The sequence below is a fragment of the Callospermophilus lateralis genome, chromosome 5 (assembly GCF_048772815.1).
Source record: "Callospermophilus lateralis isolate mCalLat2 chromosome 5, mCalLat2.hap1, whole genome shotgun sequence".
Classification (NCBI taxonomy): Eukaryota; Metazoa; Chordata; class Mammalia; order Rodentia; family Sciuridae; genus Callospermophilus; species Callospermophilus lateralis.
The window spans coordinates 4,083,410-4,109,227 of NC_135309.1; the positions used below are offsets into that span (position 1 = coordinate 4,083,410).

Sequence of the window (25,818 nt, forward strand, 5' to 3'; positions counted from 1 at the left end):
CCAGTGGGCTGAAGAGGACAGCTGGAGACCTGCCCTCCTCTGGAGCTGCCTGAGTTCCTCCTGTGTACCTTAGACTGCTGCTGGGCCCTGGCCTGCATCTTCCTCAGGTCAGGATAAGGGAGAAACCCAGCCTTCATCCTCAGTTCCTAAAGGCGGAATCTCAAGCCGAGAAGCAGAGGGCCGTTCTGCCCAGGGCCACAGCCAGGGCAGGGCTCTCTCTGTTCTGTCTGGTGCCTCAGGCAGTGCGAGTCTGCCAGGCACCGTGATGTGCTCCTGCTTATGGGCATGCATGTTTCTACCCCACAGGAGGCTTCCCTCCCATGGCTCAGGCCAGCAGGAGAGCTTTCTGGTAAGCATGGGGCCCACTTTTCAAGATGGGAGGTGGTGCTTCACTGAGTCCAGTGATACTTTTATTCCCCTGAGTACTCTGAGTCCTGCATACCTATGGGTTCCCTGGGCCTTAGCTACTTCACAGTGTTCCCTGAGCCTTTGGTGCCAGTGCTCCCACACGGGCTTCTTACCCTTTGCTGTTCTGCTCCTGCCACTCCAGGGAGGACCTGAGCCCCAGGACCCTGCTCCCGGCTGCTCCTCAAGATGGCAAGTGTGCGCTGCCGGCTGGCCCGCTACCTGGAGGACCTGGAGGACTCAGACCTGAAGAAGTTCAAGATGCACCTGGAGGATTACCCTCCTCAGAAGGGCTGCACCCCGCTCCCACGGGGCCACACAGAGAGGGCTGACCACGTGGATCTGGCCACACTCATGATTGACTTCAATGGGGAGGAGAAGGCCTGGGCCATGGCCGTGTGGATTTTCTCTGCCATCAACAGGAGAGACCTTTATGAGAAAGCTAGGAGGGAGCAGCCAGAGGCGGGTGAGTGGGCGAGGCTCTTCTTCTTTCTTTATTAGTACTAATCAGTTATACCTGAGGAATGCTCTTCTTCAGTACTGGTGGAGTGTGCCTGGCCCAGCTCTGCCTCTTTTTCTCGTGAAGTCCAGTGGTGAGGACACTTGTGCTGTTGAGCAACTCACCTTCAGAACTGCTCACTTGCACAACAGACCCTCCTCATGCCATCCCGCATCTGGAAGTGCCCTGCCTTCTGTCTCCAGAGTTTTGCTGCCTGGGTTCCTCTACAGTGGGCTCAGGTGGCGGTGTCTTTTTTGTGACTGATTTATTTCACTTAGCCTGCCCTCCAGGCTCACCCATGCTGTAGATTCCTCCTTTCCATTTATATATATATATATATATATATATATATATATATATATATATATATATATATAACCAGGAATTGAATCCAGGGCATTTAACCACTGGGCTACATCCCCAGCCCTTTAAAAAATGTTTTATTTTGAGACAGGGTCTTGCTAAGTTGCTTAGGGCCTTGCTAAATTGCTAAGCCTGCCTTTGAACTCGCGATCCTCCTGCCTCAGCTTCCATGCCTCTGGGGTTACAGGTGTCCACCACTGCGCCTGGCACACCTTCCTCCTTAGAGACTGAAGGGCGTCCGAGTCTCATGCACAGACCACATCTCATCCACACACCCAACTGTCCCTGGACACTTGTGCTGCTTCCTTCTTGTCATCAGTGGTGTGAGCTTTGGTGCACAAAGCCCTCTTCCAGAGCCCCATAGGAACTCTTTTGGGCATATGCCTGGAAGCGGACTTAGGGACCCTGTGGTCACCCTGTGCTTGTTTTGGAGAGCCCCAGCACAGCTCTTTATACCAGATGCAATTTTATATTCCCACCAACGGGACATGAGAGTCCCGATTTCTCCATATCCATTATTTTCCATTTTCAAAGCAGTAATCAGCCAAAGAAGCATGAGCTGGCACCTCATTGCAGTTTTTTCTGTTTTTGTTTTTCTGCCTGCTGGGGATCAAACCCTGGGCATCTGCATGTGCTGGACATGGGCTGCCCGCTGAGCAGCGCCTGGCCCTGTCTGCAGTTGTCAGTGCCTCCCTGGGGTGCGAGTGCCGAGCACCTTCCTAGGGGCTAGTTGGCCATGTGCATTGCTTCTTTGGAGAAAGTCCTACTCATGTCCTTTTCTGCTGCTGGGTTTCCCTGTTAACTCACTGGGGCGCTTTCCACATGCTGACTTTGCCCTGTTAGATGAATGACTTGCGGTCCTCTCCCCACCCTTTGGGTTTTGCCTTTTCCTGTTGATGGCATCCTTCGATACACAGAAGTTAGTGTTCTAAAGGAATTTTTTGGCTTTTACTCTTTCTTCCCTCCTGGAAGAGCTCTGAGAAGATCAGGAAGCAGTTTGCTTTTCCTGACTCCTTAAAGAGCCAATGCAGAGTTACCCAGCCCAGGAAGCTGCTCCCCTGGCCACCTCCTGGCCTCTGCCTGTTGGACCTGGGGCTTGCACCCTGCTCCTCAAGTCCAGCAGGAGTGTGCTTGGTTCAGTGTCACTCACAGGGTCCACAAGCCAAAGCCCACCCCAACAGCTCAGGGGGAACTCTGTCCTCACAGAATGATGTCATTTGTGGGGAAAGCCTTTCCTACGGCTGCTACCTGGGGTACAGAAGCAGTGGCAGAACCCCGTCCTCAACCCCTGTGTACACACTGGGGGAGGTGCTTCCTCCCAGCCTGGGGAGGGCCAGTGACCTAGAAAGTCAGAGGATGACTTCAAGCTGTGGCAGTGAAAGGAGGGAGGGGGGCACTCAGCAGATAAGGAGTTGCGCAGCCAGGTGGCCACCACAGGGGCAGAGTGGGGAGAGAAGGGAGGTGGGGAGGAGGTGCACAGGGTTACCCTGCAGACAGATCCATGACCACACAGTTCTGACCTTAGAGTCATCCAGGGAGCTTTATAATGCTGACACACCCCTGGAGCCATACTGAAGGATGATGCTGCTCTGGAGTTCCCCAGGAGGCAGCTCGGTTGACTCTGTGGATGGTTCGAGAGCCCCATGGGGTGGTTTGTGGAGTTTCCCTGCTTCCTAGAGAGAGAGCTGAACCCCGACCTTCTGCTTGCCCCAGGCTCCTTCTGGCCAGAGCTGCAGCCAGGTAGAAAGGGAGGGGTGTTTGGCCAAAGTCTAGTTTTGTTAATTTATTTATTTTTGCAGGGGGTGAGTACCAGGGATTGAACCCAGAGGCACTTGACCACTGAGCCACATCCCCAGCCCTATTTTGTATTTTATTTAGAGACAGGGTCTCACTGAGCTGCTTAGTGCCTCACTGTTGCTGAGGCTGGCTTTGAACTTGATCCTCTTGCCTCAGCCTCCTGAGCTGCTGGGATTGCAGGTGTGCACCACTGCACCCGGCTCAAAGTCTAGTTCTTAGCTACCATGCCACGTTGGCTTCCACGTCAGGATTCTGAGTGGAAAAGTTAGAATCCTAGTTTGGAGTCTTTGGGCCAGGTCAAACTTGGGTAAGATTAGGGTGGGCCTGGGATGAGTTAAATGTGGCTTTCATGACCTTGCCAATAGCATTTGCTTTCTGAATGAGCACACAGGCTCTGAAGTCTTCCACTTTGCTCTCAGGTCCTGCCCACCTGTTGCTGTCCTAGGTAGTTCTCCTAGGCCAGCTTTTGTCTTACCAGGCCTCAATTTCTCCATGAATAGCTACTTGGGGATGTCACCAGTGACTATTCAGACCCCTGTGGGTGCATATTGGAGCTTTGAATATAGGAGGGCAGCTGGGCCTCACCTCACACAGACAGCCATCGCTGTGGGATCCCTGGAATCAGCATTATAAAGCTCCCTGGGTGAATCTAAGGTCAGCCAGGCTCTAAATGACTACATTAGAATGGAACCCAGTGGGTCCTTCTTGTCCTGGAAGACCCAGAAGTCTAGATGTGAGAACACAGGGTGTGGGTGAGGTGGACACAGGCCATGGCAGGCAGGGAAGGCTAGTCCCTGCTGCAGACCTTGAGGCCCTGGGCTGGCTTCCCTGTTGGGCAGGTGGAGACTGGCTTGGCTAGTGCCTTGGCTGGTGCATCGCTGGGCCTGGGAGGGTGCTCTGAGGAGGACACTCTGAGGGTGGAGGCATTGTGGGGCCCCAGGCTGGCAGGTGGATGCAGTCCCATTTCAAAGCTGGAGCGCAGGAGGCTCCCACCTGGACTTGTGGCTGAGCACCCAGAGCCTGCAACCCCGAATCTGGCCTCAGTCTGGGGGACATCTGGGGTGACCCTGACCTTGGCCATTGTTGGGCTGCTCTCAGCTGCTTCCTGAAGCCTGGCTTTTGACACTTCATGATTTCTTCCTCTGGTGTTCAGATAACGCTCATGTTTCCGGTCCCACTGTGGTGTGCCAGGAAGACAGCATCGAAGAGGAGTGGAAGAGTTTGCTGACCTGTCTTTCCAGAATCTCAGCTTGTAAAAAGAAGCATGGTAAGCCATGATGGCCTTCCACTGGGTTTCCGACCTGGGTCAGGGACTGCACAGCTGGCCAGTCATGGTCCTGTTTGCTCCTGCTCCTTGTTTTGTTCTTTTTGGCTCTGGGGATTGAATCCAGAGGTGCTCTCCTTTGAGCCACATCCCCAGTCCTTTTCTTTTCAAGTTGCTGAAGCTGATCTTCCTGCCTCAGCCTCTGGAGTAGCTGGGATTATAGTGCACCCCTCCTCTACTCCTTGGGATGCAAGAGCTGTCTTAGGAAATCCACTATCAGTCAAGGAAGCAGATCCGGGCTTGCCTGGCTCCTCATGGTCTCAGAGCCCAGGGAGGTGCTGAGGGGTTCAAGGTCTAGGATGTAGGGAGGGAGTAAGATTAGAAAAGGAAATGCTTTCTGGCTGGTGGCTGCACGCACAGCCTGGACTTCTGCTCAGTTGTGCTTGTGAGAGTGTAATGCTTCTGGGACCCTTCCCAGCAGGCCCCGGAGAAGTGACATCTCCTGTCTCTGTCCCCATTGCCACTCCCTCTGGATCACAGGCCCATTTTTTTCTTGTTGTTTTAAGGAATGCAGACGTGGATTTGCATCTAGATACATCTGAAATACAGTAGCTCGTGTGCTCATACCTGGGTTCCACACACACGTGGGAGGCGCACTGCCTCCTGCTGGCGGCCTGTGCTCCCTGCCTTCCTGTCTCGCACCAGGGCGGCAGCCTCAGCGCCCCCTTCAGGGCGCACAGCCGCGTGGCTCTGTCCGCGGCCTGACTTTCTGTCTCTCCAGGGCCTGATGACTTTCTGTCTCTGCATAGATTACTGCAAGGAGTACCGGAGACATGTGAGGAGCAGGTTCCACTGCATCGAGGACAGGAACGCGCGCCTAGGCGAGAGCGTGGACCTCAACAGGCGCTACACGCGGCTGCGGCTGGTCAAGGAGTACCCGAGCCAGCAGCAGCGGGAGCAGGAGCTGCTGGCCATTGGCGGGACCAAGACGTGGGACAGGCCCATGAGCCCCATCAGGCTGGAGCAGCTGTTCGAGCCCAACGACCAGCATTCAGAGCCTGTGCACACGGTGGTTTTCCAGGGAGCTGCCGGCATCGGGAAAACGATCCTGGCCAGAAAGATTATGTTGGACTGGGCATCCGGAAAGCTCTTCCAGGACAAGTTTGACTATCTGTTCTACATTCACTGTCGCGAGGTAAGCCTGGTGACCCCAAGGAGCCTGGGGGACCTGATCGTCAGCTGCTGCCCTGACCCAAACCCACCTGTGCACAAGATCATGCGCAAGCCATCCAGGGTCCTCTTCCTCATGGATGGCTTCGACGAGCTGCAGGGAGCCTTTGACGAGCACTTAGGCGTGGTCTGCACCGACTGGCAGAAGGCCGAGCCGGGGGACGTCCTCCTGAGCAGCCTCATCAGGAAGAAGCTGCTGCCTGAGGCCTCTCTGCTGATCACAACAAGGCCCGTGGCCCTGGAGAAACTGCAGCACCTGCTGGACCACCCTCGGCATGTGGAGATCCTGGGTTTCTCCGAGGCCAGGAGGAAGGAGTATTTCTTCAAGTACTTCCCCACCGAGGCGCAAGCCAGTGAGGCCTTCAGGCTGATCCAGGAGAATGAGATCCTGTTCACCATGTGCTTCATCCCGCTGGTCTGCTGGATCGTGTGCACGGGGCTGAAGCAGCAGATGGAGAGTGGGAAGGGCCTGGCTCAGACGTCCAAGACCACGACGGCCGTGTATGTCTTCTTCCTCTCCAGCCTGCTGCACTCCCGTGGGGGCGGCCAGGAGCAGCACCTCTCCACCCACCTCCGGAGCCTCTGCTCTCTGGCTGCCGATGGAATCTGGAACCAGAAGATCCTCTTTGAGGAGTGTGACCTGAGGGACCATGGCCTGCAGGAGGTGGACGTGTCGGCCTTCCTGAGGATGAATCTGTTCCAGAAGGAGGTGGACTGCGAGAAGCTCTACAGCTTCATCCATATGACCTTCCAGGAGTTCTTTGCGGCCATGTACTACCTACTGGAGGAGGAGGAGGAGGAGGAGGCGGGCAGGGAGAGGGGCGTGCCCACTCGTAGTCTGGAGCTTCCAGACCGAGACGTCAGGGTGCTGCTGGAGAACTACGGCAAGTTCGAGAAGGGATACCTGATCTTCGTGGTGCGCTTCCTCTTCGGCCTTGTGAACCAGGAGAGGGCCTCGTACTTGGAGAAAAAACTGAGCTGCAAGATCTCTCAGCAAGTCAGGGTGGAGCTGCTGAAATGGATTGAAGCCAAAGCCAAGGCCAAGAAGCTGCAGATGCAGCCCAGCCAGCTGGAGCTGTTCTACTGCCTGTATGAGATGCAGGAGGAGGACTTCGTGCAGCGGGCCCTGGACCACTTCCCCAAAATGGAGATCAACCTCTCCACCAGAATGGACCATGTGGTTTCTTCCTTCTGTATCAAGAACTGTCATTGTGTGGAGAAACTCTCCCTGGGGTTTCTGCACAACTTGCCCAAGGAGGAGGAGGAAGAGGAGGAGGATAGCAGACATCTCCCCACCAGCCAGCGAGCCCTCCTGGATCCTCATGCTGCCTATTCTCACAGGTAAGGAGACAGGTTCCAGCAGGAGGCAGAATGTGCCTCTGCTTTCTGGCTCCTTTTCATGGTACTTCTTCCTCTCCTCTCTTTTTAACTATCCTGCAAGTGCCATATAATGATGTCACCAATGCTCATTTCTGTCAGACCCCTTCATTATCAGAGATTGACTTTTGGTTGGTGGATAAAATCAAAGACAAAGAAAACCCATAAAACAAGAAACAAGTGTTTGGAAACATGCCAGTTCAGCATGAAGTATTGGGTGGGTACAGAATTTCATGGAAGTGTTTATAAACTTCAATTGCTGCTAATCTACTTGGTGCATTGTCTTAGTCTATGTTTGTGCTGCTATATTAGAATGCCTGAGGCTCAGACATTTGCAAAGAACAAAGGCTTATTAATTACAGTTCTGGAGACTGGGAAGTCCTAGACCTATGGGCCTACCCCTGGAGAGGACCTTTGTGCTACATCATCCCTTGGGGGAAGGTGGAAGAGCAAGAGAGGGTGTGTGCACATGAGGGTGCAAGAAGTGGGACCTCAGCCCCCTTCCTTCTGTAATGGTGGTAGTCTATGTGAGGATGGAGCCCCTGTGACCAAAGCATTCCTACCAGGCTCCTCTGTCCGGCAAATGCTTTGGGGCACACATCCAAAGTACAGCATTCATGGCAGGTGGTCAGTGCCTGAGGGGCAGAACAACCCTGAGAGTTGGGGTCCAGGAACACAGAGGAGCAGGGCAAGGTGCTGCACACCTGTGGCCCCAGTGACCTGGGAGATTGAGGTCAGCCCCAGTGACTCAGTAAGACCCTGTCTCCAAATAAAAATGAAGGGCTGGGGACATAGCTCAGTTGGTAGAGCACAAGGCCCTGGGCTCCATCCCAAGCACTAAAAAGAAAAGGACTGGAATGTAGCTCAGTGGCAAAGTGACCCAAGTTCAATCTCCAAGACCAAGCCCCCTAAAACAAACTAGTAACGCAGAGGACAGGGGGACCTAGAGTGGTGGAGGGAGGTCAGTGTCAGTGGAGGCAGGGAAGCCAGGCTGCCTTGGAGGCTTGGTCCTGTGTGGTGGTGGTGGGGGGGCAGGGACTGGCAGGGACAGAGAGCGTACAGTCTCCAAGTGCAGAAAGAGCACAGGTGATCGCCGGGTGGCATGGCAGCGTGGACAGCCCTAGGGTGAGTCATGGGGGCAGGGCAGGGAGGGCGGAGCCTCCTTTGAGGCTCTGCCTTGGCTTTAGATTTATTTTAAACTGGCAAATAATGGAGAGACATAGATGATAAATAGATAAGTGACTGATAGGGACAGACACACAGACAGGCGGATGGCTTATTTGGTGTGCTGGAGATCAAACCCAGGTCCTTGCTCACGCTAAGCATATGCTCGGACACTGAGCTGCCCCAGGCCCTGATGTTTTGACGGTGTTGATTGGCATACCCATAATTCACCAGTGCACACATATTTGGTGGCGAGAGTGCTAAAGTCCATTTTATCGATTTCAACATGCACAAAAATTTGTTATCGACTGTGGTCCTCAGGCCGTGCCACAGGCAACCAAAGCTCATCCCTGCCCCACTTGCTGAAGCTTCACCTCCTTTCACAAGCCAGCCCTTTCCCCTGTCCTCATCCCTGCTAGCAAACACTGCTGTCCCTTCCTGGGACGTTGACTCTTAAATTCTCCCATGTGCTTTGGCATTAGGATGTCACCCAAAGCAGCCCTTGGGGGCTGGCCAGGGAGCTGAAGCCAGTCGCCCTGTCCTACACGGAGGTCCTTGGGTCATTTCACTTCTGAAGTCCCTTCTGTGTGACTGAAGGCACCATCTATGGACCAGGAAACGGGCCCTCGTCGGCACCAAGTGTGCCGCCCTTGCTCTTGGATGTCCAGAGCATCGGCAGCAAGCCCATTTCTGTTGTTGACAAGCCCCCTCACAGTGTCTCCTATTGGATGCAGATGGGCAGATGACGGAGCGAGGCTGTCCCTTGCCGTGGAAGGCTTGCCCAGGGCAGGCAGGCTGTGGGCAGCTGGAGGGCGCCGGGAGTCCATTCTCGGTGGCAGGGTTCTTCCCAGTGCCCTGCCCTCTGCATTCCTCCTGAGCCTTCTGAGCCTTCCCAGCCCTGGGGCCTCCTATGAACCAGCCAGGCATCTCTGGTTCTGCTTCTGACTTTAGAAACCAGTCTTCCTTCTCTCCCTCTCCCTTCCGACTTCTAGGCTGGTGAGCTGCTCTCTCACGTCCAGCTTTTGCCGGGGCCTCTTCTCGGTGCTGAGCAGCAATCAGTGCCTGACTGAGCTGGACCTCAGCGACAACACCCTGGGGGACCCAGGCACGAGGGTGCTCTGCGAGGCTCTCCAGCAGCCGGGCTGCAACATCCAGAGGCTGTGGTGAGTGCCCCTTGCTCCTCGCGGGAGGGGCAGGCCTACAGGGACACTGGGGCTGTCCTCAGCTGCCTGGCAAAGCCCACAGGCCCGACTTTATCTCCCGGCCAGGCCAAGGGTCAGCAGGCTGGCTTTTCCTGAGGCCTCTCGCCTGGGCGTGGAGGTCGCTGTTTTGTCCCTGTCTTCACACTCTCCCTGTTGGGTCTGTGGCCTCTCCCTGACAGGACACCAGTAAGAGGTCCATACCAATGACCTCCTTCCACTTACCACTGGTGGGAAGACCCTCCTTCCAAATGCATGTCGATTCTGTGGTCCTCCTGTCCATTGCAAGAGGCCAGGAGGACAGCCGGGGCAGTTTTGGATGGGGGAGGACTGGGGAGGAACTGAGAAGAAAGTGAGTTCTTGGTGGCAAACAAAAAGGCCGTGACTTTTACTCTCTCCCGTGTCCTCGTGGCCAGGCTCATCGAGGAGAGCCGGAGTTTCATTACGCATGGTCACGGTTAGCTGAGTTAGGCCACCAGGATGTTCTGCATAGACTAAAATGCCTGGGGACTCTCCTGTGGCTTTGCTAGGAAGTCCCTCTGTCTGCCAGAGCTGAGTCAGATTCACACGTCTGAGTGCAGCTGGGTTCCCTGCCCTCTGCAGCTCCAGGTGCCCTGCGCTACATGAAAAGCTGCATGTCCACAGGAAGGCCTGCTTCTTCTTCTTTTTTGGGGGTGGGGTGGGTAAAAAGTGTTTCCCCATGCTGGTCTTGAGCCCCTGGAGACCTTCCCACCTCAACCTCCCATGTGGCAGGGACTGCAGGTCTGTACCACTGTGCCCAGCTCCTGCGGCCACCTCTCATGCTCCTCACACCCACCCAACCCTGGCCTCATTCATTTCACCTACTGTACAGCCACTGTCCCCTTTCCTGATTCTCACCAGCCCCGCTCCAGCAACCCTGTACCCCTGCTGGTCATTGCAGTGGCCTCTTGGTCCTCTGGGTCGGTCTTGCTGCTCTCTTTGCAACACCTGGACACACATCTACAGAGAGCCTGTAGGCTGTTTGGTCTCTCCATCTGCTCATGCCCCTGCCCATCTGTTCTGCATGCAGGAGACGGGATTGTTCACAAGTCCTACCTTGGCTGTGTCTTCCCATGCCTGAATCTCTTGCCACTCTTTTCATAAATTAGAAGCCTCCTCTTGCCCCAGGGTTCTGGTTGCTGACCATGCACCCTTGGTTCTTGAGCTTCGCCCCAAGGCCCTCTCCTTGCCTCTCCTCTGGGTTCCCCATGTGATTCTAGGGGGTGAGACACAGACAGGGATAAGGAGATGCTTGTGGATAAGGAGAGACCCAGCTGTCCATGTGCTTGCAGTTGATATAAAGATGGGGACAGAAAGGAAGGTGCCCCAGGTGTTCCTGCTCCCACAACAGGGACAAATTGTTGTTGTTTGTTGTTGGGGGAGATGGTAGTAGTGAAGTGTGTATGTGTGTGTACAGTGGTAAAAGTTTTCTGTTGCTACAACAAAATACTTGAGGCTGGGTATTTTAGAAAGAAAAGCAGCTTATTTGGCTCACAGATTTGGAGACTAAAAGCCCAAACAGCCTGGTGCCAGTCTTGGGGAGGGTCTCTTGGTGGATGGCATCATGATGGGAGTGTGTGCTAGAGGGAGAGGTCATGGTGAGTTTGGAAACTGGAGAGTGGGGAGGGGCTGGGCTCACTCATTTACAACACCCTCTTGTGGGGACTAACTGGGGTGCCAGGAAGATGATGCTAGTGTCTTTTGGAGGCCAGCACCCTGGTGACCTCATCACCTGCACTCGGCCCAACCTCTTGAAGGTCCCACCACCTCCTGATATCACCACGCTGAGCCCAAGCCCCCGACATGTGAGCCGTGGGGGATGGGTCATATCCAAACACAGGGAGGCCATTGAGAACCAGGCCCTCTGCTTTAGTGTCTCTCCTCCGGGTAAACGGAGCACTGTGATTAAATCGTCACGAGAACAGGGGAGAAAAGCTGGAAAAGACAGCGAGGCCACTGCTGGGGCGCCGCCTGGACGTGGTGCCTAGCTGGACCCGGTGCTGTGTCTCCATGGCCAGCTGCCCGACACCCACCCTGTAGAGTTGGCCTCCTGGTGCCAAGGCTGGATTTAGGAGCTCTGGGTGGATGGCATTCCCACGAGGGCCTGGCACATTCCCCTCGCATTGGAGAACCCAGGGCTTCCTGGTGCACACAGCAAGTGCACACTGGGTGGACAGCCAGGAAGGGACCGTTAGCCTGCCCTATGACCACGTGACAGGAGCCCGAGGGAAGCAGAGGAGGAGGTTTGTTTTGGCTCTACTTCCAGAGGTTTCGGTCTGGCGCTGCTGCTCTGGGCCTGGGGTGGGACAGCCACTCAGGTGGGGCATGTGTGGAGTCCACTCACCACGGTGGCTGGGACCTGAGGAGATACAGGAGTAGGGCCAGGGTCCCCGTGTCCCTTTCCAGGGCCTGTCCCCAGTGACCTCTCTCCTTCCCCAGGCTCCACCCCAAAGGCTCCACCACCTCTCGGTCGCACTGGGGGCAGACGGCCATGCCTACTGCACACAAGCCTTGGGGACAGCCCAGAGCCCACGGTGACCGGAGCCACATCATGACACCTCTTGCTTCCATCTTGCTGCAGGCTGGGGCGCTGCGGCCTTTCTCATCTGTGCTGCTTCGACATCTCCTTGGTGCTGAGCAGCAACCAGAAGCTGGTGGAGCTGGACCTGAGTGACAACGCCCTGGGAGACTTTGGGGTCCGGCTTCTGTGTGTGGGCCTGAAGCACATACTCTGCTGTCTGCAGAAACTCTGGTGGGTCTGGGCGTGCCGGGCAGCTCTGCCCGTGGGGGTGCCTGGCAGCTCCTGGGCAGGGAGCCGTGGGAGCTGGTGCTTCACAGTGAGAGTGGCCGGGCTGCTCGGAGGACCCAGGTGTCTTCTGTGGGTGCTGTCAATCACCCAGTCGGGGCTTGGGAGAGCCGGTGGAAGCCCTGGTGGGGCATGAAGAAATGGTGGGGCCAGCCAAGGTACATAAGGCCACTGTGGGGTGTGCGGAAAGAGTGTGGGACTTCATGGGGAGCTCTCAGATAGATAGAAAACCCATGCCAAAGTGTGATGCTTCCTGACACTGGAGGGAGACTTGCATTCTGGAGAAGAGAGCACTCGGGAGGGTGGGGCCAGTTCACGATGGAGACATGGGGACAAAGGAAAGCAAGCCAGCACTACAGTGTTGTGGAGGGGTGAAGTGAGCCTGGGGCACTGGTGGGGGGCAAGGTGGCACAGCCCCGTTGGGAAGCTGTGTGGCAGTTCCCCAAACAGAATGACCCCTTGAGCCAGCAGCTCTACTCAGAGGCTCAGGCACAGGCCCACAAAGAAATGCAGCAGGCAGCTGGGAGTGACCCACCACAGAAGTCCCCTGGTGGAAGGGGCCACCGGCCTTCGGGCCCACGTGCAAGCTGAGCTAAGCCAGGGGCAGGGCCGCACTGCACAACCCCACAGGAAACCTGGGAGAGTTAACAAGGTGGGGAGGCCAGGGGAGGGATGTGAAGGTGCCCAGCTGTGGTTCAGTCTATGGAAAGAGCTCCAGGCATGGATGGCCGTGGCTGTAGGAGACTGTGCATGGGCGTATGCCATTGACTCATGCAGCTAGAATGGCGAAGTGGTCGACTTTATCCTACTTTGCCACCTTGGCATCAGCCCAGGGGCCAGGGAGGTGTCACAGTGCTGGATGGGCTTGGAAGGGCTTGCTTTTTACCACAGCGGGAGGTCAGGCTCCCGCGGAGGGTGGGACACGCGGGTGGTCAGGTGCTCCCCCTGGAGGGGCCAGCTGGAGAGCCACAGACTTTCTCCTCTCTGTGAAAGGTTGGTCAGTTGCTGCCTCACCTCAGCGTGCTGCCAGGATCTCGCGGCCGCGCTGAGCGCCAGTCGCTCCTTGACTAGACTCTACATTGGAGAGAACACCCTGGGTGACTCAGGAGTCAGGACTCTCTGCGAGGCCATCGGACATCCACAGTGCAGCCTGCAGAAGCTGGGGTAAGGCTGCCTCCAGCCCCAGGCAGAACGTGATGGTGACTCCAGAGAGGGAGGTCGCTGGGCTTAGGGAAGAGAACCAAACAGCCGTGGCAGAGTGTCCTGCAGGGGTCGCCCTTCCTGTCTACTCCACAGTCCACCAATCATGGACTTAACCAGCCGCAGACGAAACCTATCTGAAAAAATAGGTCTGTACTGAACATAAACACAGGTTTCCCTTGTCATCGTTCCCTAAACAGTGCAGTGTCACAGCTGCATCGTGTACATTCCATCAGGGATGGTAAATAACGTCGAGGGGAGTCCAAGAGGGTGTGCCGGCCATAAGCACATTCTGCACTACTCTGTGGGCACCATGAGCACCTGCTGACTCTGATGCCAAAGGGCGGGGGGAGGGGCGGAGCCAGGATACTGAGGGTCAGCTGGGTTGCTGCTAATGAGGCCAGTTTTTGCTAATTTGTGGTTATTGGCGTTCATAAAGTTAGAAGAGACTTTAGAGGAGGTGCAGCCCAATTCCCATTGAATGAGGAAGCTCTAGAGTTGGCCTGAGTTCTAGGTGTGGACACCTGCAGGCATGCAAGTGACCGCAGCAGTGTGGCCTCAGCACAAAGCGTGTCTCCCCATGTAGCACCTTCTCTGGTTCCCTGTCCTGGTCCCTGTCCTCCTCCCTAGGGCTCTGAGAAGCAACTGTAGTTCTGCCCCTGGGCGGCTCTCACCCTTGTCTTATCTTGCACCGACATTGCTAAATCTTTACCTGGGACACAGCTCAGCATCTTAACCCATGCAGTCACGCTCTCCCAGGGGGCTGGCTTGCTGAGGGTCCTTAGAAAGGCGCCTCAAACAGGAAGTTGGGGGCCTCCTTCCTTCCATGAGCTCTGCTTTTGCTGACCAACTCCCTGCTTGCCTTGTGTTTTCGGCAGCCATGTCAGGCTTTCGAGGCTGGATTTCTGCAGTAAATAAGAATACAGAATACCGATTAATAATCCCGTACTTTCCATATATCCCTGCATGGTTTTCTCAGTTGGGCTCATAAAAATGACACAAAGTAGTTATAGGAGTTGCCAACATTTTCTTTTCTTTGGGGCATTGGAGATTGACACCAGGGATGCTTTACCATGGAGCTACAATTAATTTTTAAATTATTTTAAATTTTTTAAAAATTAATTTTGATTAAATATTTTTAAAATTTCTCGAAACAGGGTCTCATTGAGTTGCTTGGGGCCTTTCTAAATTGCTGAGGCTGTCCTTGAACTCGAAATCCTCCTGCCTCAACCTCCTTGGTCTCTGCGGCTACAGGTGTGTGCACCACCAAGGCCAGGTAGAGGAGGCAGTGAGGCTCTGGGCACAGCCTGTGCCTGAGGATGCTGGGGAGAGGTGGTGAAGCTCCCCGCACACACACTGGCATCATTTCCTGTGCCCTTGCTGCCTGGTGAAGTGTTGCTGTGGGGCTCTATGGGGGCCTCCGCATCCAGCTCTCAATCTGCACTGGGCTCACATGGACCTTTCTTTTGACCCATCATCTAGGCCTGTTTGAATCATTTTTTGGGGGCGGGGGGGACTGGGGATTGACTCAGGGGCACTGGACCACTGAGCCACATCCCAGCCCTATTTTGTATTTTATTTAGAGACAGGGTCTCACTGAGCTGTTTAGTGCCTCACTGTTGCTGAGGCTGGCTTTGGACTTGCAATCCTCCTGCCTCAACCTCCTGAGCTTCTGGGATTACAGGCATGTGCCACTGCACTCAGCTGAACCTTGATTCTGTTGGTAGGTTGTGTAAGGACAAGCAAACAGTAGGCATCTTTGTTCACATTCTACTGACATAAAGTTGGCCAGATCAGCATTCAGGGCAACATATAGTAAGAAGGGTTTTTGAGGAGCACTCCATCAGTGCAGTCAACCACAGTCTGCATCAGGAGGCCTGGCCCTCCCTTGACTGCCCACCCTAGAGCTCTCCTTCCTGGAGGACAGGTCACACAGAGCTCCAGCTCTCCTACTACTGTTCCTCCTCAGCACTGCGCTCTGCTGCTCTTGGTTGTTCAAGGTGTGATTTGGCCCCTTTATTTTACAAGTAAATAATGTCTGTCTTCGCAAACATCCTCAAAGGGAGAGGATGACAGATACAGATAAGAGGCAAACAAAAGTGGCCTCACGGGGTCGCGCTGCTTCTCTGCCCACCTTCCGTGAAGACTTCTTGCACAAGCCACATCAGAGCAGGTGCTGGATCAGGTGTGGCATGAGCTGTGAGAAGACAGGGACCAGCACTCTGGGCAAAGCCTACAGAGGAGAGGCCCCCATGACCCTGACCTCTGTGCCCAGCTGACTAAGTTGCTCAGGGCCTTGCTAAGTTACTGAGGCTGGCCTCAAAGTTGCTGTCCTCCTGCCTCAGCATCCCCTGTTGCTGGGATCACAGGTGTGTGCCTCTGCACCTGGGTCATACATGTAAGTCTCTAGAGGTGGATTCCTTAGGTGGACTCAGGGAGTTGGGACTTCCAGACACCTGTTTTTTATTAGGTATAGCCAGATTTTCTCCTCTTGAACTTCAGGCCTTAATCTGTAGCTTGCATGTTGTGTCCCCTGTCCCTCACCTCCCCAGTGCCACATAAGCATAACACAGAAACTATTTGCAAAACATGATTAATCATCAAAATGGCCCTCCCCCTCTTTGAACTGCTCCTGCTGGATGGGGACTCTGCTGGGACCTGCCAGCCAGTGAACACCGGGAAGCTCTAAGCTGCCTTTACTTTCAGTTCCGTCCTTTTATTTCTTCTTCTTATTTTTGGTTTCCTTAACGTCACACCAAGGAAACTTGATAGCCTGCAAAAATGACAGTATTGAGCCTTTCCTCAGAATCCTCAAAAAGGTTTTGCGAAAGTAGGATGAGGTTGCATGCTAGGTCACTAAACATGAGCCTCTGGACCAGCCCCGGCCCCATTTCTGCCCCCTCCTGGGCGACACTGAGCTGGTATTAGTGCTGGAGCTGGCCTGGGCTCACTCTCCTGCTCCTCTGGTCTCTTCTTAGGTGACATGGTCCCTTCTCCTCTTTATTCTCAGCTGTGAAGGCCCCACTTACACTTTATTTGAAAAAAAATTTTAGTTGTAAATGGGCACAATACCTTTATTTTACTTATTTGTTTTTATGTGGTGCTGAGGATCCAACCCAGGGCCTCAGACATGCTAGGCAAGTGCTCTACCACTGGGCCACAACCCAAGTCCCCCACTTATTCTTAAGCAACTACTCTGATCCTCATTTTTTTTCCCCATGGTAAGAGTAGGGATAAGAGAAACACCATGTTGACTTTTAATAATTCAATAGGATAATTCCATTCAGCGTCATCACCCGACAGTGAGGTACCTAACAAATACCCCACCAGTGTTAGCTCTTCAGTCTTCATTGTGAGATGCTCTTGTGAGTTGAGGTCCAACAGACTAACCCCCCCCACAGTGCCTGGCAAGGATTCTGTGCTCAGTGGACACAGGGTGAGCTGGATGTGGGGAGACTGAGATGCCCCGTTGGTGCGCCCTCTAGTCAGGGGGTTTGCTGTTTGACTGTGCAAACCTGTCGCGGTGCACACCTACCTGCCAGCTTCTGGCATCCTTCCAGCTGCAGTACTGGGTCCCTGGCCACGCCCAGCCCTGAATGCCAGTGTCTTCACAGACTTCCTACTGCTTTCTCACTGCTGCCCTTCCTGGGCAGGGCCCCTTCCCCTCCTCTGGCACTGCCCATCTCTGCTAGTGAGCCTCGTGTCCCTTCTGTGTGTGGTCATCGAGGACCTGATGGTGGTCCTTCCTGGAGGAGGGAGTAGGCCACTCAGCGCCTGTCAGTCTGCTGGTCCGGGCATCACTTCCCCTCCATCCCACGTCCTTATTTTTCTCACTCAATTCTCCCTCTACTAGGGAAACGGAGATGAGCTGGTGATAGGACTTCTTGTCATCTTGGTCGTGTGTTCACGTACACTATTGGAATGACTCCTTCTGTTTCTGTTGTGCATGATTTTAGAGACCAAAGGGCTTAAAATGTGCCCTTGCCAAGAACTCTGGTCAGGGGCACTGTTACCGCACAAGACGTTCTTGTTCATGGCCATTCACTGCAGACTGAGTGGCTTTTGTGTGATGCCCGTGTGCCTTCATGAACTCCCGAGCAGGAAGGACACAGCTGTCTGTCTCAGAGCCCTCATGGTCTTGTTGGGTGAGAGCTCAACTTGACCCAAAGGGAGAACATCAAACTCCTCACCCCTTGGTTCTAATGCAAACCAAGATTTACACTCTGAGAATCACTTTCCTGGGCAGGAGGAAGAGGGAATGGACAGCAGGGGTGACAGATAGGGATGTCCAAGAGGACTGGGAAGTCCTTAACCTGAGCTTGGCACCGAAGGCTGTCAGGGACCTCACCCTGTCTCCTACCACCTTGCTATGTCGGCCATGTTGAATTACTAGGTGAGAGACCAGCGTCTGCCCTTGGAGAAAGGCACACGATTCCCTGAGACTCGGATTTCTATCTGCAAAAGGTGTGGAACCGATATGGCTGCGCCAGAGTCAGGCAGGCCCCTGAGGTGTTGGGGCTGTCATCAGGAGCTGTTGGAGTGTTTTCCTGGTTGGAGTGCTGCTGGGTGCCTGAGGCAGGAGGAATCTGCAAGGAAGTGCAGTGTGGTGGGATCTGGGATCCTTCACTTTTCCTCTCCCTCCCTGCAGAACATCTGTGGAGAGCTGTCTGCCTGTGGGATGCCCCTTAGACTGCCCTCAAGGTGAAGGGCACAGCTGCTCAGATGGCTGCTGGGATGTCTGGGATGGGCGCCCGCTGAGGGCTCACTCTGCTCTTTCTGCAGGTTGGTGAACTCTGGCCTCACATCCTCTTGCTGTTCAGCTCTGTCCTCCGTGCTCAGAACAAACCGGAGCCTCACACACCTGTACCTGCGTGGCAATGCTCTTGGGGACGCTGGCGTCAAGCTCCTCTGTGAGGGGCTCCTGCTTCCCAGCTGCAGGCTGCAGTTGTTGGAGTGAGTCCTCTGCTCCCTCAGGTGGTGTAGGGGTGGTCCCTGGTGGGAAGGGCCTGAGACATTGAATCTGAGAGGCCAGGAGTCACAGATGTGACTATGACAGAGTCTCAGGAAGCAGGTGTTTTCAAGATGTTGTAAAGCCAAGCTCCTTGCACCACAGTCCTCTGTGCAGCAGGCAGGCAGGGACAGAGTGGTGCTCGCAGTTTATGGAAAACTGGGGCAGACAGCTTCTGGGCATGACAGCTTAAGAAACTTCCCTTACTAATTGGTGGGCACAGTCCAGTAGCCTCGAGTGTCCTCCCCTTTAAAGAAAACAGGAAGATGACCTTTGGCACATATGGCTGCACCACACTAGTTAGCCCTGGGAGTTTTCTGGGTCTGAAACGGGGCAGGCTTTGACCCTGGGTCCCTGGGGGGATGACCTGGGCGTGTCCTTGAATCACTCCTTCTTGCAGACTGGACAACTGCAGCCTCACCTCACACTGCTGCTGGCATCTTTCCAGGATCCTGACCTCCAACCAGAGCCTGCAGAAGCTGAGCCTGGGTAACAATGACCTTGGCGACCTGGGGGTCATGATGCTCTGTGAGGTCCTGAAGCAGCGGAGCTGTCTCCTCCGGAGCCTACAGTGAGTGCTCTGCAGAGGGGCCACCCAAACCCGGCTCTCCAGACGCACTGGCTCTCAGGGTTAGGTTGGGCCTGGCCCCATGCCTTTACTGGGGTAGACAGGAAATGGGCTGCCCAGTCAACAGCATCCAGAGATTCAGAGCACCCAGGTACAGTCAGTGCGAGAAGGCTTTCCACCCAGCGTCCTTGGGGAAGCCAGTCTGGTGACAGTGGCCGACGGTGCTCTGCAGAACCAGGAGGGTCTCTGACGGCAAGCCTCCTAGCATAGTGGGCTGCTGTCCTGGCTCTGAGGATTTCTAAGTGAAAAAGGGGAGAAATTCTACGACACTCAGCAGGAGGGACCTCAACCCGCGGACTTCTGCTGTGCCTCAGTGGTGGGCATCAGCTCTGTGGCCGGAGCTTGCAGAGTGTCTCCCAGCTTCTTAGAGCCACAGCCGTTGGGGGTCCGCATTCTGTCCTTGGGCCTCTCTCTGATCTCCTGGCTCCCCTCACCCTCCTGGCTGGTACGCGTTGGATTGTCAAGTCTCGATCCGGGTGCTAACTTTTGTTGCTCACACTTTTTCCCTGATTTTAATGTCCAGTCACCAAGGATGTGCTGTGCCCTCACAGTTTACCTCTGTGAATTTCATGTCTGAATGCTTCTCTGATCCCTCCTCTTGGAGGTTTAAAGTGCTCCTTAACTCCCCCATCCAAATCCAAACTTCTGTTCCTCCTCTCTGTCTTCGACCAGCTCCGTCCCAGTTGCAGTCAAGACCAAACTTACTCCTAACTGCTCAGACCAGAGTAGTCTGGTGCTGACCTTAACAGCTCTTCTTTTTTAAACCTACATCTAACCAATCAGCTTTTCCTGTGAGATCTGCTTCCATGGGATGTCCACTCCCTGGCCTCCTCTTGGTGGCTTCATGTCACTGTCTGGTCACTGTCACCTCTGGTCTGGGTTGTAGGATGCATTCTGAAATGCCATGTCTGCACTGCTCCTTGGGTAGTACACACAGTGAGCTGCTGGATGTGAGACAGTTCTTCTCACTCTTGCCAGGTGCTCTAGTGACTTCCTGTCACATTCACAGTGGGGGAGGGGACTGCAAACTCTTGGTGGCTCTGAGCCCCTTCTGCCAGCGGCAGCTGCCCTTGATGCTCATGCTGCTTCCATTGCGGTGGTCTCCTTTCGGGTTTGCCATAGCACAGCCATCTCTGGACCTTTGCTGGTGCTGTCCCTGTGCCTGGAGTTCTGTCCCTTCCAGTTCCCACTTGCCTGCTCCCACACACCCCTACCTGATCTGCACGAGGCTTTGTACTGAAAGCAGCCAGCTGCCCTTGCCGCTTCTCATTCTCCTCCACAGCGGCGCACCCCTTCCGTGCTGTGTCATTTTCTTGCTGGTTCATTCTCTATGTCTTTTCCCCACAACACATATTCCAGGAGTCCAGGGACTCCTGTCCACAGCTTGTTCCCAGGCTGAGCCCGTCAGGATGCAGGTTGGAATCAACAATGGCTGGTCAGCGCTGCACCCTTGTGGGGATGCAGTGGGACACTTCACATTCCCAGGAAAGACAAGTGTAGGGACAGAGGGCGGGACTGCTCAGGATGAAGCTGGGGACATTGTTATTTGTCTGTCACTGACATAGCCCTGAGGGACATTCATGACCTGGCCTGGGGACAGGCTCAGAACAGCCTGGGGAATTCACAGATGTGAGGAGCCTGTCTCCCTCAGCCCCAGCCTCCATAACAAAACCAGGTGGGTGGCATAACAGCTGGAGCTTGTTTCTCACAGTCCGGAAGCTGGAAAGTCCCAGATCAAGGTCTGGCTAGTTCCGAAGCTGGTGGGGCTTTTCCCTTATTTGCAGATAGCTTCCTTTTTATGATGTGCTTACAGTGGTTGGCGGGTGGTGGGCGGGAGAGAGGAGTTGGGATAGATGCTCTGGAGTCTGTCCTGCAAGGCCATCGACCATTGTGAGGGCCCCATTTGTGACTTCATCTGTCTTTAACCACCTTCAAAAACCCCATCTCGCCTTGGGGGTCAGGGCTTCACGGGTTTGAAGGCAGACACTTAGGTGTGACACCTCCAACCAGAGCCTGCTGGAATGAGGTGGGACAGATGGTGCCAAGAGAAGCTATGAAAGGCTGGGAGGTGCTCATTATCAGAGACCACCTCTGTGGTGTCCCTGCACTGCAGGGCAGATGTAGGGATCCCGATTAAGTGAGTGCCGTGGAAAACGCAAGACCACCGAGAAGATCTGAGCCCAGACAGGACGCTGGTGATGCAGAGGGACAGGTGTGACCCCAAACTGGCTGCAAGGGTTTCCGTGCGGTTGTGTTTATTAAGGCCTTCTTCCTTCAGGCCACAGTGAAGTGCCTACAGACACATGAAACACAGTGTCTAACACAACCTGTTGACATAGGAGTGGGCAGCCGAGAGGTGACCTGCTAGACCTGGCAGTGGACACGTGGTCATCATGCAGTCTTCTTCACCTTCACCTGTGTTTGAAGAGGCCAAACGTGAAGGTTCAGAATAGAGCAGTCTGTACTGGTTACTCCAGCTACTCAGGAGGCTGAGGCCGCAGGATCCTTGAGTCCAGGAGTCTGAGGCCAGCCTGAGCAACATAGAGAGACACTTCTCAGAAACAAACACTTCAGAAGCCAGCTCTGCACTCAGAGCATAGAGGCATGTAGAGTTCAAGGTTTGAGGAAATGAGTTTTTCTCCAGCACTGGGGGTGGACCCCAAGGTGCTCTACCCTTGAGCTGTACCCCTAGTCCTTTTTATTTTTTTATTTTGAGACAGGGTCTTCCCAAGTGACCCAGTCTGTCCCAGAACTTGGTATCCTCCTGGCTCGGCCTCCTGAGTTGCTGGGATCACAGGTGTATGACTGGCTGGGAGATGAGAATATTAAGGCTAAAAACTGAGTGTTCTGAGTACAACCTAATAGTTTCTGTTTGCCTTTACAGGTTGTGTGAGATGTATTTCAATTATGAGACAAAATGTGCATTAGAAATGCTCCAGGAAGAAAGGCCAGAGTTGACCATCATCTTTGAGCCTTCATGGTAGGGGTGGACCCAGGCCCGCCAGACACTGGATTCTTTGGTTCCACCACCCAGCTGTATTCAGCTGAGGTGAGCCCTCCTGTGCCCAGAGTCACCTCCACATGATCAGTGTCACAGCCAGGGTGACCAAAAGTGCCCTCATGGAGGGAACCGAGGCCATTCATTCCCCTGGACAGTGCGGTTCTCAGCGCCACCACAGCTGCGGATGTTCCTGGTGGACTCACAGAGTCACCTCATTCAGTAAACACGTTCTCTTCCTTTTCCTCTTCCTGCCCCCAAGTGTCCCCTCCCCATCTTCCCTTCTCACTCTGTTTACTTTTGCCAAAGTCTCCATCCCCGTTTCTACTAAGTGTCTGTTACACAGAACTACCTATGTGCTATGTGGAATTTTGTGGCAGCTACTTATTTATTTTTAATTTTGTAACAGTTTTCTAACAAAAGTAATTCATGTTTATCTTAGCTAGTTGAAAATTGAGAAATATATAAAACCTTCTGGTTATTAAATTGATTGTTTAATTCCAAAAAGTACCCAGAAATCTTTTGAATTATTCATCTAAACTACTAAAGATTGGTTGCTGTGTGCATTTAAATATCTCTTTGCAAAGTGACTCAACTGTGGTTGGTGGAAACCGAGTCACCTTACTCTAGCTCTGCGGGTGGAATGTCAGCTCTGTGTGGCAGGGTGGAATGGCACAGGGCACAGAAGTGAACACAGGGCATGTCTCTCACCTGGGCTGTCTTGGATTTGTCCTTACAGAAGAGCAGTCCCTCTGGTGTGCTCACACAGCATAGGGTGTAGGGTGGAGCGAGTGCTTCTGTGAGCCTGGGCAGTGTTGGAGCACACATGTTGCTAGAAATGGAAATTCCGCTTCCTCATTCAATGAGCCACCCAGGCCTTGGCTACTCAAAGTGGCGTGTTGACGAACAGAGGTTGTGCAAGAATGTAAATCAATCTCATAATTGCACACACGCTTTTCAGATAAGCTGTTTTTTTGAAAAATAGCAAGACCCTTTAGAGGAAACTGTGTGCCAATGTGTTAGTCAGCTTTTCATTGCTGTGACCGAAATATCCAACAAGAATAACCTAGAGGAGGAAAAGTTCATTTGGCTCATGGTTTCAGAAGTTCAGTCTATGGTCAGCTGACTCCATAGCTCTGGGCCCAGGGGAGGCAGAATGGCATGGTAGAGGGGCTGGGAAGGAGCCATAGGGACAAGACCTAATCCCTAAGTGCATGCCTCCAGTGAGCCTGCTCCTTCAGTCACATGCCACCTGTGTTCAGGGACCACCCCATACAGTGGTCCTTTCATTATTAATCCAGAAAACAGTTCAATGCACTGATTAGGTCACAGATCTCATAATCTAGTCAACCATCTCACCTCTGAACATTCCTATGTTAAGGAGATTTTCGGGGGACATCTCATATCCAAACCATACACTTAGCTATTTGGGAGACTGAGGCAGAGGATCATATGTTCAAGGCTGGCCTGGGCAACTGAGACTCTGACTCAAAGTGAAAAATAAAAAGGGCTGGAGTGGCTCAGTGGTAGAACGCTTACTTAGCACAGGTGAGGCACTGGGTTCGATCCCTAGCACTTCATAAATAGTGAAGGCGGCTGTGCGGCTGACATGCCAGTGCAGACTTTCTCTGGTCTAGGACTTTCAAGTAGCTCTTATCTGCATATTTGCTTTCTGCATCTTGGTAAAATGCTGCAGATTGCCTCCTTGCCACAGACCCTTCGAAATGCTGAATAAAAAGTGTGACTCAAATACACACATGGAGATGGAGAACACCGCAGAGCAGAAGAGGTGGTGCAGAGACGAGGGCTGCTGCTCTGTCACACGTGGACGCTGAGAGTTGATCACATGCAAGTTGAGGGTTGAATCATGGACACTAGAGGTTGGAAGGGCCAGGAAGTCGGGCAACAGAGGCAGGTTGGAACGAGCTCTGAGGTCCCAGCCCAGGAGGGAGACTTGGTGCACAGCCATTTACACTGTTTATGACCAGCCAGAAGAGGAGAGGCTGCAGATTCCCAGCACAGAGAAGCAGTGAGCACTTGGGGAAAGGAAATGTGAGTGATCTGACGGGATTGTTACCATGGTACATCCCTTGGGCATACATGAGTGTGCACACACAGTACCTATCAGTGACAGAGCCTTGCTAGGAGCAGCCCCTCATACAAACTAAACGCACACAGCCCATGGGAACTTGGAGCACAAGGAACTAAGACCTGCTTTATGAGTGTAAGAGTTTGTCCCTCAGTGGCTGAGAGGAATTCCTGGACACAGAGCCCATGGTGGGACACCAGAGGAGGGAGGGAGGGAGGGAGGGAGAAGAGATGGTGGTCACCAGAGCAGGAGGGAGGAGGAGAGATGGTGGTCATCCAGGAAGTGTTCTGCATTATTAGAACTGCACTGTCAATGAAGTGGCTGGTCAGACATCAGTAGTACAAAGACTATGGATACCAGAAGCATGGTGGCACCCCAGGAGGAAGGGTGGAGGAGGGATGGTGGACACCAGGAGGAAGGGAAGAGGAGGAGGGATGGGTGGTCACCAGAGGAGGGAGGGAGAAGGAGGAGGGATGGTGGTCACCAGAGGAGGGAGGGAGGGAGAAGGAGGAGGAGGAGGGATGGTGGCCATCAGAGGAGGGAGGGAGGGAGGGGGGATGGTGGTCACCAGAGCAGGAGGGAGGAGGAGGAGGGATGGTGGACACCAGGCAGAGAGGGTAGAGCAGGGAGGGCGGATCCAGAGGAGGGAGGGAGCAGATGGGATGGGAGGTCCTCCGGGCCACTAAGTGACTCAGCATGGACTTCCCTCAGGAAAGTACAACTCATGATGTAGAACACACAAAAAAGAGAAGTCGCCATTGAACCGAATCACCACAGTTCAGCTGTCCCCTTCTGGGGTATATGCAGAGGTGCTGAACTCAGCGTCCCACAGAGTAGGTCTCCCACAGCCAGACCTATGGCAGGGCCTCCTCAGGGGCAGCAGGACCTCATGCTCCCCAGGATCGGCACTGCTCCTGGGAGCTCTTCCTGGAGGGCTGCCGCCTCTGAGTCCTGACTTGCTCTGACCTGTGGCCTGTGGTTGTGGCTTCCTCTGTCTCTGGCTGCTGTGGACACAAGGCCTTTCTTTGGCTTTGGACCTTGTTATTCACAATTGTCAAGTTCTCCTCCCTCTTCCTCATAAGCCTGGACCTTCCTCATCTTTTCAGTTCATGCCAATGACTCCCATCTGAGAAGCAGTCTTTGATTACCTTATCTGAAGTGGGCTTTCTCGACGACTACCACATTTTAAAACTTCAAAATAAGCTAAAGTTGTCAAATAAAAATCGAACATATCTATGGCACACCTGGTGAGTTTTTAAAATATGTATATGTGGTGGAATGGCTAAATCAAGCTCACCTGACATACTTAGTGGGGTTTGGCATCAGAGCCCCTGGGTAACAACACAGTATTGTTTTCTGGAGTCGCTACCTCTACCACAGGGCTCTTGAGAGCCTGTCCGAAGCTGTGTAGCCTCTGACCAACATCTCTCCAGGCCCACAGTCTCTATTTTCTGCTTGTGTAAGTTTGATTTCCAGCTATTTATTTATGGAGTAAAGTTCAGAAGTTTATTTCCCATGGCTCTGGACTCCAGGAGGCCCATGATACAGGGCTAGCAGGCTGCCCGCCATCAGTGTGGGCCTGCTCCTTGCTGTTTACTCCTGTGGTAGAAGGAGGAAGGGGTGAGCCAGGGCTGGGCTGCTGTAGGTTCTGCGGGTGACATCACCTGTCTGTTCCACTCACTTCACCTGCTGGGGATTCATCCTTGATGATGGCAGCATGGACTCCCTTCCAAAGTCTGGATAGTATTCTCCTGGGTCCACACTTCTCAA

At 53.9% G+C, this 25,818-nt stretch overlaps 1 protein-coding gene across 1 annotated transcript; it reads left to right on the forward strand.

Moving 5' to 3' along the window:
* The first annotated feature begins 321 nt into the window (after positions 1-321).
* Positions 322-22,273, forward strand: Nlrp3 (NLR family pyrin domain containing 3). Its single transcript, XM_076855607.2, has 10 exons — positions 322-349; positions 551-871; positions 4,218-4,331; positions 5,138-6,899; positions 9,092-9,262; positions 11,901-12,071; positions 13,119-13,289; positions 18,108-18,278; positions 18,734-18,904; positions 21,846-22,273. The coding sequence occupies exons 2-10, from the start codon at positions 595-597 to the stop codon at positions 21,943-21,945; spliced, it is 3,108 nt and encodes a 1,035-aa protein (XP_076711722.2). The 5' UTR covers positions 322-349; positions 551-594; the 3' UTR covers positions 21,946-22,273.
* Positions 22,274-25,818: the final 3,545 nt, after the last annotated feature.

What these genes read in the sequence shown, in the direction of transcription:
- Nlrp3 (XM_076855607.2), top strand. Translation starts at nt 595, where the DNA reads ATGGCAAGTGTGCGCTGCCGGCTGGCCCGCTACCTGGAGGACCTGGAG. An exon ending in AGCTTGTAAAAAGAAGCATG is followed by an intron (nt 4,332 to 5,137) that starts GTAAGCCATGAT and finishes GTCTCTGCATAG; the next exon opens with ATTACTGCAAGGAGTACCGG. An exon ending in TGCAGGCTGCAGTTGTTGGA is followed by an intron (nt 18,279 to 18,733) that starts GTGAGTCCTCTG and finishes TCCTTCTTGCAG; the next exon opens with ACTGGACAACTGCAGCCTCA.